Source organism: Salvelinus sp. IW2-2015, linkage group LG37 (assembly GCF_002910315.2).
Source record: "Salvelinus sp. IW2-2015 linkage group LG37, ASM291031v2, whole genome shotgun sequence".
Lineage (NCBI taxonomy): Eukaryota > Metazoa > Chordata > Actinopteri > Salmoniformes > Salmonidae > Salvelinus > Salvelinus sp. IW2-2015.
In genome coordinates, this window is record NC_036876.1 from 2,167,294 (window position 1) to 2,180,723 (window position 13,430).

General features: G+C 39.5%; 2 protein-coding genes across 2 annotated transcripts; both read left to right on the plus strand.

Moving 5' to 3' along the window:
• Positions 1–1,136: 1,136 nt before the first annotated feature.
• Positions 1,137–10,454, plus strand: LOC111960139 (fucolectin-5-like). Its single transcript, XM_023982044.2, has 4 exons — positions 1,137–1,155; positions 1,571–1,609; positions 9,806–10,085; positions 10,278–10,454. The coding sequence occupies exons 1-4, from the start codon at positions 1,152–1,154 to the stop codon at positions 10,435–10,437; spliced, it is 483 nt and encodes a 160-aa protein (XP_023837812.1). The 5' UTR covers positions 1,137–1,151; the 3' UTR covers positions 10,438–10,454.
• Positions 10,455–11,637: 1,183 nt separating this feature from the next.
• Positions 11,638–12,508, plus strand: LOC111960047 (L-selectin-like). Its single transcript, XM_023981936.2, has 2 exons — positions 11,638–11,941; positions 12,097–12,508. The coding sequence occupies exons 1-2, from the start codon at positions 11,769–11,771 to the stop codon at positions 12,380–12,382; spliced, it is 459 nt and encodes a 152-aa protein (XP_023837704.1). The 5' UTR covers positions 11,638–11,768; the 3' UTR covers positions 12,383–12,508.
• Positions 12,509–13,430: the final 922 nt, after the last annotated feature.

A 13,430-nucleotide genomic window follows, 5' to 3' on the forward strand; every position in this document is an offset into this window, starting at 1 on the left:
ACTTCAATCTTTTTTATCAGAGCTTATACACTGATCTTTGTCATGAAATTGTGTCTTTCTGTTAGCAAAGTGTATTTCAATATATGTAGATCTACCTGATTGAATGAGTATCTACCTCTGTGTATCAGTCCTTGTTTGAACCCTTGGAATGAGTAGAAGCCTATTTTTAATAGGAGAGCAGTGTACAATACACAGTCATGCATTGTGTTACCAAAAATATTAAAAATAAACATTATTTCCATGGAGTAACGTGGAGAAACAATGTGGGACAACAAAGTGTTAAAAGCAGATGAATGGTGTCAATATGAGCACTGGGATGCTCTGTGTGCTGAGGTACAGTACAGAAGGCTACACAGCCCACAATATGAATATATTATCAAAGATTTCCATAGTGTACAAAGAATGATAGAAGGACACACAAGGTGACAGATGAGCAGACGGGGGTAAAAGACACAGAAAGATATTTCCACTCTTCAAAATTTCAACTTCTTCAAACAGCGGGTAGGTAGTTATTTCATGTACAATGTCTAAAATTAGTAATGATTTGATTTATAAAACTTGTATTTTTATAATTGTAAAAGCCTGTTAAATGACAGAACATTCAATGTTGTTCACTTGATTTTTTTTATTTTACAACCTGAAGGATTTTATTGGTCACGTTTGTTTACTGTGTATTGTGTACCTCCTGTAGTGAATTTACCATTTGGATATTCCATCTATTAGAGTGTCTTGTTTAGTTTACCGTAAACAATAGCCAAGCATAACATCACCAACAGTATGCGGTATGTGACGCAAATTCAAATTGTAATGAAATATGCATAGTCACCAATTTGTTTTATTATTMATWTYAWTAGTAATATTATTCWTATTATTAGTGTTATTCATGTTATTATTATTCATATTATTACTATTTAAATATATTGTACTGAGATAGAACAGGGAAGAGGAGRTGGGAAAAGTAGGAGGGAGTGCAAGTTAGAAGGGCAGTGGGTTGGATTTAAAYCTTTGCTGAATAGGGCTGGACTAACGCATTTGGGGCCCCAGGGAACCTAACCCCAGTTTTTTTGTTTTGTCATTACAGGCAGGAGACAGGTGGTTGAATGAAGCCTCAACCACTAAACATGCTGTGGAGTCTCTCTCTCTGCCCTTTAATGGGTGAGTTTCTAATGCATACGTATGCAGACTATCAGGAATCAAGGTAAGACCAAGTGCAGACTGTGTGAARTAACATTGGRTAATAGGAAAGATGGGCGACACCTGGAGGGGGGTGGTGACAAGCACATGTGGAACAGATCAGGGCGWGACAGCAGACGTYTATGCCTCCTGTTGTTGTTGTTTTGTGTGTTGTTTWTTCACAACAACAGCAAWCAGTGTTGCTTCCTTTTACTTCTTTATCACATTTCTCTACCTCCTACCTTTCATCACTACTTCTGCAGCAATAGTTGGTAATCATACCTCTGCTTCACTGTAGTGCCTCTACAACTACTCATACAGACAGGGCAAAATGAAGTACAGAATGGATAAACAAGGAAGATGATTTTAATGTATGCAAATTCTGATTTATTTACAGGAGTTGTGTTGCTAGCCCAGATGGTCAATGCTGCAACAGGTGAGACCACAGACWTTTTGACTGTCATAATGTTTTATACAACATTACCATTTTAAATAAATATTCTAAATCCTAATAGATTGACTTATCTTTTTTATATTACTTTACACATAGATTATTGGAAAATACAAAGTTGTCATATCTACAACTTGATCTTAACATGAGGAATTGTAAGATCCCTGTTCCCAAGAACTCTAAGGCATCATGCCACAATGACTACCACCCTATAGCACTCACATCAGTAATCATTAACTCCATCATCCAGTTGCTGGGCAGGGGGTTGAATGACGGTCAAAGATAAAATAAAAAAATTCTGTCAAAATAAACAAACATTATTATTTTATTTTTTACCTTTTTTTCAATTAAAAAATAAATAATTCTAAGGGGTGGATCAGCTTAATATTGTAGAAAGAATGTTGCTTCCATCAATGTAATTGTCTGCATCATTTCCAATCCCCCATATATTTTTGGGGTAAATATATATATCCATACACTCATGCATACATATACACATATATACATACACATACCTATATAGACATACATACTTTTTAAAAGAATATACCTTTATTATTATTCCCCGCAACCCTACCACCGATCCCCCAATTGGAGTAAACTAATAAACACTTCGGCTTTTACCTTCAATTTATACATCTTATACACATTTTACAGACACAGTCTACTTTACAATAGTTCTCTCTTGTTTGTTCTTAGTCCTTCCTCTATTTCTGATGTCCATCCAGTTTTATTTCTATTTGTAACTGTGCTATTTCACAAAAGTTCCGAACCTATATACATTTTACAGATCCCATATGTTTTACATTGTTTATCTTGTTATTAGTCCCACCCTTCAGCTCCATTCAACCCCTCCCATCTATCTCTCAACATCATCCATTTCGGATTTCTATTTGCCATATATTTGTGCTGTGATGTGCTGTGATGCTTCACAAAATAATTGAACCTTTCTATTCTCATAGCTTCTACAGATTATAAATTAAAAATATATTTTTTTGCTAAAATAATAATAATATTATTGATTGATTGACTGTGGCTTTTCAAATCACGCCAGTATTGCTATCTGCAGCATTAGTTCTAGGCAAATGTTGCAATTCTTCAGCCATTCCTGGACCTGTGACCAAAAACTAGCTACATATGGACAATACCAAAATAAATGATCTAATGACTCTGCCTCCTCACAGCAGAATCTGCAGAGCTGGGAAGATTGTATCCCCCATATACTGTATATAACATTCTATTGGTTGCAAGAATTTTGTATAGTAATTTAAATTGAAAAAATTGACGTTTTGAATCCGGCGTTGTTTTGCGTATCAATTCATAAACCATGTGCCATGGAATGGGTACATCGAAAATCTCTTCCCAACTATTTTGCAATTTATATGGCACAGCTGTCAGTTTTTTGGACCTTAAATGAAATTGGTATATGTTTTTATTTATCACACTTTTCTTTAACTATTTATGTTCTTTAATACAGGGCCGACATACACGTTTTTTCCCCTTCTACTTGCCTCTTCCATTTTTGTGGTAATGCTGCAATTAATTGGTTGTAATTTTTGGGTGACATAACTCATCCAGTCCTATTTATGATATCATTCACTAAAATTATACCTTTTTTTTTTTAAATTTTAATTTTTAAATTTCTTCGAAAAATACCGTTTTTTTTAATCAATTAGTATATTTGAATTTAACCACAATATTTGTTGTATTATTTGTTCTGTCTTTTCAGGTGGATTAAACTGAAATTGCAACCAACTTTCTAAGGCTTGTTTAAAAAATAAAGATATTTTGGAGATTATTTCCTTGTCAAACAACCGAAAGTGAGCAGGTGTAATCTGAATAAAGGGAAAAAGGCCCTTCTTGAACATAGGATGAGACATTCGTACCAATTTACTAGATTGGATTTAAGTATAACTTTTGTATGACTGATGCCTTTAGTGAGAGGTCTAACGCTTTAATATTTAATCATTTCTGCCCTCCGAATTCATATTCGTTATATAAATAGGCCCTTTTAATGTTATCTGGTTTGCCGTTGCAAATAAAATGGAATATTTTTTGTTCATATAATTTAAAAAGCAGGTCACTAGGTGTAGGCAAAACCATAAGCAAATAGGTCAACTGTGATATGACTAAAGAGTTAATCAGGGTGATTTTCCCACAAATAGACAGCTTTTTTCCTTTCCATGGTAGGAAGATCTATTTTTGCTAACTTTCTATAAAAATTTATTGGAGTGAGATCATTTCTTTCTTTTGGGATTTGTATACCGAGTATGTCCACATCTCCGTCAGACCATTTAATTGGTAAACTACATGGTAATGTAACATTTGCATTTTTTAGTGATCCAATACATAATATAGTACACTTATCATAATTTGGTTTTAATCCAGAGAGGATGGCAAAAGTATCTAGATCCTCTATGAGGCCGTGGAGAGACTCTAATTGTGGTTTTAAAAGAAAACATGAATCATCAGCGTACAATGACACCTTAGTTTTTAAGCCACGGATTTCTAATCCCTTAATATTTTTGTTTGATCTAATCTTAACAGCTAACATTTCGATGGCAATAATAAATAGATATGCCGATAGTGGACAACCTTGTTTTACTCCTCTAGATAGTTTAAAACTTTCTGAGATGTAGCCATTATTTACTATTTTACACCTAGGGTTACTATACCTAACTTTAACTTCTCTGGGGCAGGTGGGACGCAAACGTCCCACCGGCCAATAGCCAGGGAAAATACAGTGCGCCATATTCAAATAACATGATATAAAAATCDAACTTTCATTAAATCACACATGTAAGATACCAAATTAAAGCTACACTCGTTGTGAATCCAGCCAACATGTCAGATTTCAAAAAAGCTTTTCGGCGAAAGCATAAGATGCTATTATCTGATGATAGCACATCAGTAAACAAACAGAGTAACATATTTCAACACTGCAAGCACGACACAAAACGCAGAAATAAAATATAAATCATGCCTTACCTTTGACGAAATTCTTCTGTTGGCACTCCAATATGTCCAATAAACATCACAAATGGTCCTTTTGTTCGATTAATTCCGTCGATATATATCCAAAATGTCAATTTATTTGGACCGTTTCATCCAGAAAAACACAGCTTCCAACTTTCGCCAAGTCACTACAAAATATATCAAAAGTTACATGTAAATTTACCAAAACATTTCAAACTACTTTTGTCATACAACGTTAGGTATTATTAAACGTTAATAATCGATCAATTTGAAGACGGGATGATCTGTGTTCAATACAAAAAGAAACCAAACTGACGCAACTTTTTTCATAACGTGACTCTCTCCAAAAATGTACTTCATGTGGCCCTCATTTACGATAGCCCTACTTCTTCAGTACACAAAGGAATAACCTCAACCGATTTCCAGGGACTGGTGACATCCAGTGGAAGCGGTAGGAACTGCAAGCAAGTCCATTAGAAATCTGGTATCTCTAAAAAACCTAATTGAAAAGACAGTGACATCAAAAAAATACAAATTCTGAATGGTTTGTCCTCAGGGTTTTGCCTGCTACATAAGTTCTGTTATTCTCACAGACATGATTCAAACAGTTTTAGAAACTTCAGAGTGTTTTCCATCCAAATCTACTAATAATATGCATATCTTATATTCTGGGGATGAGTAGCAAGTAGTTGAATTTTGGATGCTATTTTTCCGGAAAGTGAAAAAAGCTGCGCCTGCCCTCAAGAAGTTTTAACCCATTTTATAAGAGATTTCTCCAAAATTGAAATATTCTAGGCATTTATATATAAACTCCATTCGTACTTTATGAAAAGCTTTTTCAAAGTCAACAAACATTATTAGATCCAATGCCTTTTGTCCTGAGACTGATGCCATGCAAGCGTTTGTACGCGCGTACACTTGCATACACACACTTTCATTCAAATTCACACGTGTACAAAACGGACATACACACATGTAAGTAGTGCACATATGCACACAAACAGTTGGCCTTGATGTCTTTTGTTTTTGTCTTTTGTTTTTGTTGTGTTGGTTGTTGGCGCATCGGGTGGGTGGTAGTTTTAGTTGGGTTGGGGGGGACGGTGGATTGGGGGAGGGGTGGAAATGGGAGGGTTTGGGGTGGGGAGTGGAGTGGAGGGGGAGTTTTTTGGAAGGATTTGTGTGTGTGGGGGGGGGGGGGTCTTGGATGGTTGAGGGGCAGCTCCCGAGGGGAACTGTGGGGGGATCTTGGATGGTTGGTCGCCTGGCGGTTGGGAGCTTGGGCCGGTGGCCGAGAGGTGGCTGGTTTGGGTCCCCTTATTCGCCTGGGTGGGGCATCTGTCCTTGTGCTCTTGGACAGGGCTCTTGACCCTGGTTGCTCCTGTTGGTCACTCTGGATGGGAGTCTGTTAGATGACTGAATGTAATGTAAATGTTGAGCGGCTTCACTGCAGGTAGATTGTACAGGCCCCCATTAAAACCTCTTAAGGATAAGGCCCTTCTTTTCAATTTTCGCCTAAAATGACATACCCAAATCTGACTGCCTGTAGCTCAGGACCTGAAGCAAGGATATGCATATTCTTGATACCATTTGAAAGGAAACACTTTGAAGTTTGTGTAACTGTGAAATGAATGTAGGAGAACAAAACACAAAAGATCTAGTAAAAGATAATACAAAGAAAAAAAGAAAACATTTCCATTTTTGTTGCATCATCTTTGACATGAAAAAGAAAAGCCACACATTCAGCTAGGAAGCTGTAGGGAATGTAGATAGTGTCCACAAAAGGGCAACAGTGTATGTGTGAAGTTTCAGACTGATAACTTTAAGAATGAGCAAGCTACGTTTAGTATGAAGTCACCCAGGTGTCCCTCACAATTTGCCTAAATGTACCCAAGTGGCAGAATTGGTAAATTGATACATTTTCAAGAACATAACTATAGAAAATATACAAAAATGCTATGCTAATAAAAAATACAAGTTTACACACTCCCAGGAATGTCATTAACTTCCTACATGAAATGTACTAACAGGAGACACGACAAGAATGCTGATCCAATGTCTCCAAACACAGAAGTGAAATATTTAAGATAAAGGCCAAGTTAGCAGCCAACACTGATCTAATGTCATAAGTGAACACACCACAAACCACACACAAAGTTTTTTTTAAATTACATTAAAATGTACACACTATTTACAATTACAGTATTTAGAACACCCTCTACACAATATTGTGCTGCTGGGCACAAGTTCCAAGTCTCTTTCTGCTGTCAAGCACATACCATCCTCTACTTGTAGGCTGGCTGGGTTTTCACACCTCTAGATGGCCGGGCGGGGGTTTGTTGTGGAGCCAGAGAGAGCAGCAGTCAGACTAAGTGGGGGATGGAGGACTTGAATGTGGTCTCTTTGAAGTCAGTCTTTACCACTATTGAAGATTTTTTTTTTTTATCAGTAAGATCTGAAGTTTATTACTCATTTTATTGAACCTTTATTTTAGCAATACATCAAATTAACAACACATCTACAAACATATATTATATAGAGTAGGGAGAACACTGTTGAAATGTGTGTACCAATTTTTTTTCACATTTTATTTTATTAACTAGGCAAGTCAGTACAAATTCTTAATTACAATGACGCCTACCCCGGTCAAACCCGGACGATGCTGGGCCAATGGTGCGCCGCTCTATGAGACTCCCAATCACAGGTGTATGATGCAGCCTGTGATGCAGCCTGGATTCGAACCAGGTACTGCAGTGTGTTAGACCACTGCGCCACTCAGGAGCCCAATGTGTATTGTATGTTGACTTTGACATGTTGTGACTTTCAAGTATCTTGTTTGCTAGTCATACATATATTTCTTCAGGGATTTTATATATATATATATAAATATTTTATTTGATTGCTATATATATATATATATATATATATATATATATATAGCAATCATATATATATATATATATATATATATATATATATATATGTATATATAGCAATCAAATAAAATATTTCAAAAAATCAAATGAAAACTATGCAACCATTCAAACAACTGCATTAGCATGAGAATATATATTTAAAAAAATGTATTTCACTTACCAGTCTAAGGTCTAAATGTATTTCACTTACCAGTCTAAGGTCGCATCCTTTCCTTTAGCTGTTGTCTAAACTATATTCACTAACTGATTCTGTGACACTTTCCCGGAAGATTTCTGCTAGAATATTGTCCAAAAGCTGTATACCTGGACATTGATTTAGCTTTTCCAGTATTAGTAGCCATGATATTTACATTGACATTTACATTTAAGTCATTTAGCAGACGCTCTTATCCAGAGCGACTTACAAATTGGAAAGTTCATACATAGTCATAACAGATATGCCTAACGCGCTGCGACGTGTTCTTGCATGGATTTCCAATGGCCACTCGACTCTCATAAGCGCGAGATTAGCACAAAGGTTTTTCTTCACACAAAGGGTTTCCACATACTCACGTAAAGCACAGCTCATTGGCTTTCTAGCTAGCTAGGTTTCAAAACGATAGGTAGCCATGGGACAAAGATACAGTCAATCAAGTGAACCCCCGCCCGTCTCATCGACGTGCAATGATGTCATGTCTCCCTGGCTAAAATTGGCTTTCCAAAGGATATACTGAATGCAGAATGATATAGCAAAGGCTGGTTACTTTTTAGAGTGCCTGAGGAATAAATACGAACCTTATTTGACTGGGTTAAACAATGTTTAGCATTCGATTTTCACAGATTTCTTTCTTTGCAAGTTGAACGAGTGGAAATACAAAATCGATCGTGCATACTATATCAATCTTTTTAGGATATAAAAAAGGTTTTTATAAAAGAAAATGACACTACATGTTATCTCTGGGACCCTTAGGATGACAAATCAGAGCAAGATTTCAGAATGTAAGGAAATTATTTTCCTTCGGATGTGAATCTATCAAACCTGTCGCGTGATAAAAGTGTTTTGTTGTTGTGCACTCTCCTCAAGCAATAGCATGGTATTTTTTCACTGTAATAGCTACTGGACAATGCAGTTAGATTAACAAGAATTTAAGCATTCTACCAATATAAGACACTTATATGTACGGGGAAATTGGTTGTACTTTACAACAACGTTCTAGTCACATTATGCATATTGGGCAACAACTGTCCCATAGACGGGACACCGATCCATAAGAAGTTTTAACATCAGCGGGACTGAAGTGGAGCGGGTCGAGAGTTTCAAGTTCCTTGGAGTCTACATCACCATCAAACTTATCATGGTCCAAACACACCAAGACAGTTGTGAAGATGGCACGACAACACCTTTTTGATTGATTAGATTTTTTCAAACTTTACTTTATTTAGGAAATATTTGATCAACTTTATTTCTTGATCTGCATTGTTGGGTTAAGGGCTTGTAAGTAAGCATTTCACGGGTAGGTCTACACCTGTTGTATTCTCTGATTTGTGTCAGACTTGCTCAGGTGGAATAAACATACACTTGCGTCATTTTTCAATGCTGATTTGAATGTCATTGAGAAAACAGAGAAGTGTCAAATATTTTTTTTCAAACATCCTTTCTAAATGTAAAAGTAATCCTCAAAGTAATCATCTAGTTCTTCAAAAGTATCTGTAATCTGATTACAATATTTCTGCTGGTAACGGATTACAGTTACCGTTTTTTTTGTAATCCCGTACATGTAACAGATTACATGTAATCCGTTACTCCCCAACCCTGATTATKCTTAATTGCTTTATTCTTATTCACAGGGCCCTAAACACTCACACACACCGATACTCCAACACACACACACACAATCCATAATTTGCTCTCACACACATAATATGCACTCTACACACACGCACACCAACTCRCATACAWTCATCATWTAYACTGCTGKTACTCTGTTTATCATAWATCCTGATGCGTAGTCACCTTACCWCTATACATTTCTCCCTCTATCACTCCAGTATCCCTGCACATTGTAAATATGCTACTGGAACTGACTGACCCATTATATTCATTACTTTCTCCTGTTCCTCTCATTTCTTATTTTTATTTATTGTGTGTTTTTGTTCTAACTTCTGATATTTTTAGTATTACATTACTGCATTGTTGGGTTTAGAGCTTGCAAGAAAGACATTTCAACGTGAAACTTCATTGGCAATAATTTGTCATTTCTGTATTAAAACAGTATTTTCTCTGTCCCTGTAGTAAATGTAGCGTTGAAAGGAGTGGCCACCCAGTCATCAACAGAATGGTATTGCATAGCTCAAAATGCCATTGATGGGAACAGAGAATCAGACGGTCAGAAAGGATCCTGCACCCACACTGCATATGACACCAACCCCTGGTGGAGAGTGGACCTGCTGGATGTGTACAGAGTGACAGCTGTCACTATCACCAACAGAGGAGACTGCTGTCATGAGAGGCTTAATGGTGCTGAGATCCGCATCGGTAACTCACTGGAGAGCAATGGCATCAACAACCCCAGGTGACATATAAATAAATAAAAACAACATATAGATTTGTACTTGTCTCTGGAATCTATTAGGATACATTGGTTTTCATCCATACTTCTGTTGCTACTCTGTGGCTTTATATTTAACAGACTGATGATGGTATTCTACATGGTACTGCACATTCTAGAGCGTCCTCATTCATTCACTCTCTCTCTCTCTTTCAGATGTGTTGTCATATCCCTCATCCAAGCAGGAGAGACCAAAACTGTCCAGTGTAATGAGATGGAGGGTCGCTACGTTGTTGTGGTGATCCCTGACAGGAATGAATATCTCACTCTGTGTGAGGTGGAAGTATATGGCACTCCTAGAGGTAATCATCTATAACTGTCTTCACTGTTCACATTTATTTTTGATCATAAAAGTAATATTCTATGACAGATCTGTAGGAGAATCAAAAGCTGATGTCATAAATCAAAAGAGAAAACAGAATGGTGTAATGAATGGTTGAAGTTTCTGCCAAATCTAACAAAGTAAAGTCAATATTGTTATATAGTGGTGAGAATTCCTGCATTTAAAGTTGAAATATGATGTCAGTGTCCCCTTAAATGAGAGCTGTGAACTCTTGACTTCTGTTTCAGACCCAATCACCCCTCTCCCCTCCACTCCACCTCCCACCACCACTATCCCCCCATCTTCTCTCACCTCTTCCTCAACATCAACCCCTCTCCCCTCCACTCCACCTCCCACCACCACTATCCCCCCATCTTCTCTCACCTCTTCCCCAACATCAACCCCTCTCCCCTCCACATCCACCTCCCACCACCATTATCCCCCCATCTTCTCTCACCTCTCTCCCCAACATCAACCCCTCTCCCCTCCACTCCTCCTCCCACCACCACTATCCCCCCATCTTCTCTCACCTCTTCCTCAACATCCCCAACATCAACCCCTCTCCCCTCCACTCCACCTCCCACCACCACTATCCCCCCATCTTCTCTCACCTCTTCCCCAACATCAACCCCTCTCCCCTCCACTCCTCCTCCCACCACCACTATCCCCCATCTTCTCTCACCTCTTCCCCAACATCAACCCCTCTCCCCTCACTCCACCTCCCCACCACCATTATCCCCCCATCTTCTCTCACCTCTTCCTCAACATCCCCAACATCAACCCTCCCCCTCACTCCACCTACCACACCATATCCCCCCATCTCTCTCACCTCTTCCTCAACATCAACCCCTCTCCCCTCCACTCCACCTCCCACCACCACTATCCCCCCATCTCTCTCACCTCTTCCTCAACATCCCCAACATCAAACCCTCTCCCCTCACTCCACCTCCACCACCACAATCCCCCCATCTTCTCCCCCTTTTTCTCCAACATCCCCCCTCACCCTCCCACCTCCACTCCACCTCCCACCACCACTATCCCCCCTTCTTCTCCCCCTTTTTCTCCAACATCCCCCCTCACCCCTCCCACCTCCACCTCTACCTCGCACCACCACTATTCCCCCCTTCTTTCTCCCCCTTTTCTCCAATAATCCCCCCTCACCCCTCCCACCTACTCAATCTCTCACCATTACTTTTCTCCCCTCTTCCCCAACATCCCCCTCCTCCTCTCAATCTCCCACCTCCACCAGTGCTTCTACCCTTCTCCCCTCCACTTCCACTCCACCTCCTCCTTCCACCAGTGTCACCTTCTTGAGGAGGAAGGTGATGGTGGTGAGGGAGAAGCTGTGCTGGTCCGATGCTCTGATCTACTGCAGAGAGCACTACTGGGACCTGGTCAGTGTTCGCAACGAGACAGAGCAGAGGGTCCTGGAGAAACTGGTGAAGGAGAGTAACCTCATCACCCCCCTCACCTCCCATCTGTGGCTGAGCCTGCGCAGGTACACTACCTAATGGTTTTAACAGTCAAATATTAATTTTATAGCAGCCATCCAATGTTGTGTACCAACAGTTGCTGAATATCTTCACATCTTCAGTTTGCTCCACTGTTCATGCAGCTTGATTTTAAAGTGAGGCAGCTTTTCTCTGCCTGCAGGTACATCCTGGGAGACACATGGTACTGGATGACCGGAGACTGTATAAACTACACCCACTGGGTGAACGGCGTTCCCCCTAGGAAGGACATCTCCAACCCCTGTGGAGCGTTGACCAACGGGGCCAACGAAGGGAACTTCCTCTGGGTGGAGCGGCTCTGTGATGACCATTACAACTTCCTCTGTTACTCAGGTACCTGCTGTTCTCATAATATAGGTGGAAGACTATTTTTCATTGGAGTAGATGTCAGTCTTTATAAAGTTTCTTTCAGCATTGTTTCTGCCTAGTTTTCTAATATCTGTGTCAATGACTGCTCCCTATGTGGTTTAGAGACCATGTTGCCTCTCTCTTGTCTCTCTCTGTCCTCAGGTCCTGAAGCAGGGGTCAACAGAGTGGATTTCTACAGCAGCAGACGGCCATAGTGAGGCGCTGTGGAGCTCCAGAGGCTGACATCCAATCCCCTTTATATTTTACTGTTGTAAAATTACCTAATTTTGTTTTACATTTTATAACATTGTGTGTGATTTAATAATAATGTTATAGATTATGAGAGCATTGTTCCTTTATACAATCACAATGCTGTCAAAGTGTGTTTTTAAAGAGTCGATTGAATGCCCCACACGTCACGTGAAATAATTTTGAATATTGAATAGCTCCCTGTAAGTTTATGCTAAAGATTTACCTACACATCAATCCCCTGTGTCACGAACCGGCTCGTAGCCTGTGACAAAGAGGGAGACAACGTGGAAATAAGGAATAACAAAAATATTTTTATTTTAAAAAGTAAACTACATGCAATTTAATTAACAACGGTGTGTGTAGTCAGTAATGTACATGAGTGGTTGCGTGCATAAATTGTGATAATGAGGGGTGATGAGAGGTGCCAAAACAAACAAGCCACAAAATGGCACAACCAAAAATAACGTGTGTCTGCGTGGAGAGAGTCTCCTCAACGTATGGCGGAAAGGTGTATTTATCCCCGGGACACCCCCGAGCACAGTTGTGTCCCATTTCGGTGACGACCCTCCCGGCTCCCCCCACCGACATCCTATTAAGGAAAACAAGAGCAAAGAAAAATAATTTTGCAGACAGTGTGGAAGGGTCGTCACACCTCTTAACACTGAGATATATTTACATGCACATTTGTGGCCTGCTGGAGGTCATTTTGCAGGGCTCTGGCAGTGCTCCTCCTTGCACAAAGGCGGAGGTAGCGGTCCTGCTGCTGGGTTGTTGCCCTCCTACGGCCTCCTCCACGTCTCCTGATGTACTGGCCTGTCTCCTGGTAGCGCCTCCATGTTCTGGACACTACTCTGACAGACACAGCAAACCTTCTTG

Bases quoted from the DNA above. Each gene is read 5' to 3' on its own strand.
- LOC111960047 (XM_023981936.2), top strand. From the start codon at position 11,769: ATGGTGGTGAGGGAGAAGCTGTGCTGGTCCGATGCTCTGATCTACTGC. The intron at 11,942-12,096 runs GTACACTACCTA...CTCTGCCTGCAG, and splicing joins CTGTGGCTGAGCCTGCGCAG to GTACATCCTGGGAGACACAT.
- LOC111960139 (XM_023982044.2), top strand. The intron at 1,610-9,805 runs GTGAGACCACAG...CTGTCCCTGTAG, and splicing joins GATGGTCAATGCTGCAACAG to TAAATGTAGCGTTGAAAGGA. The intron at 10,086-10,277 runs GTGACATATAAA...TCTCTCTTTCAG, and splicing joins AATGGCATCAACAACCCCAG to ATGTGTTGTCATATCCCTCA.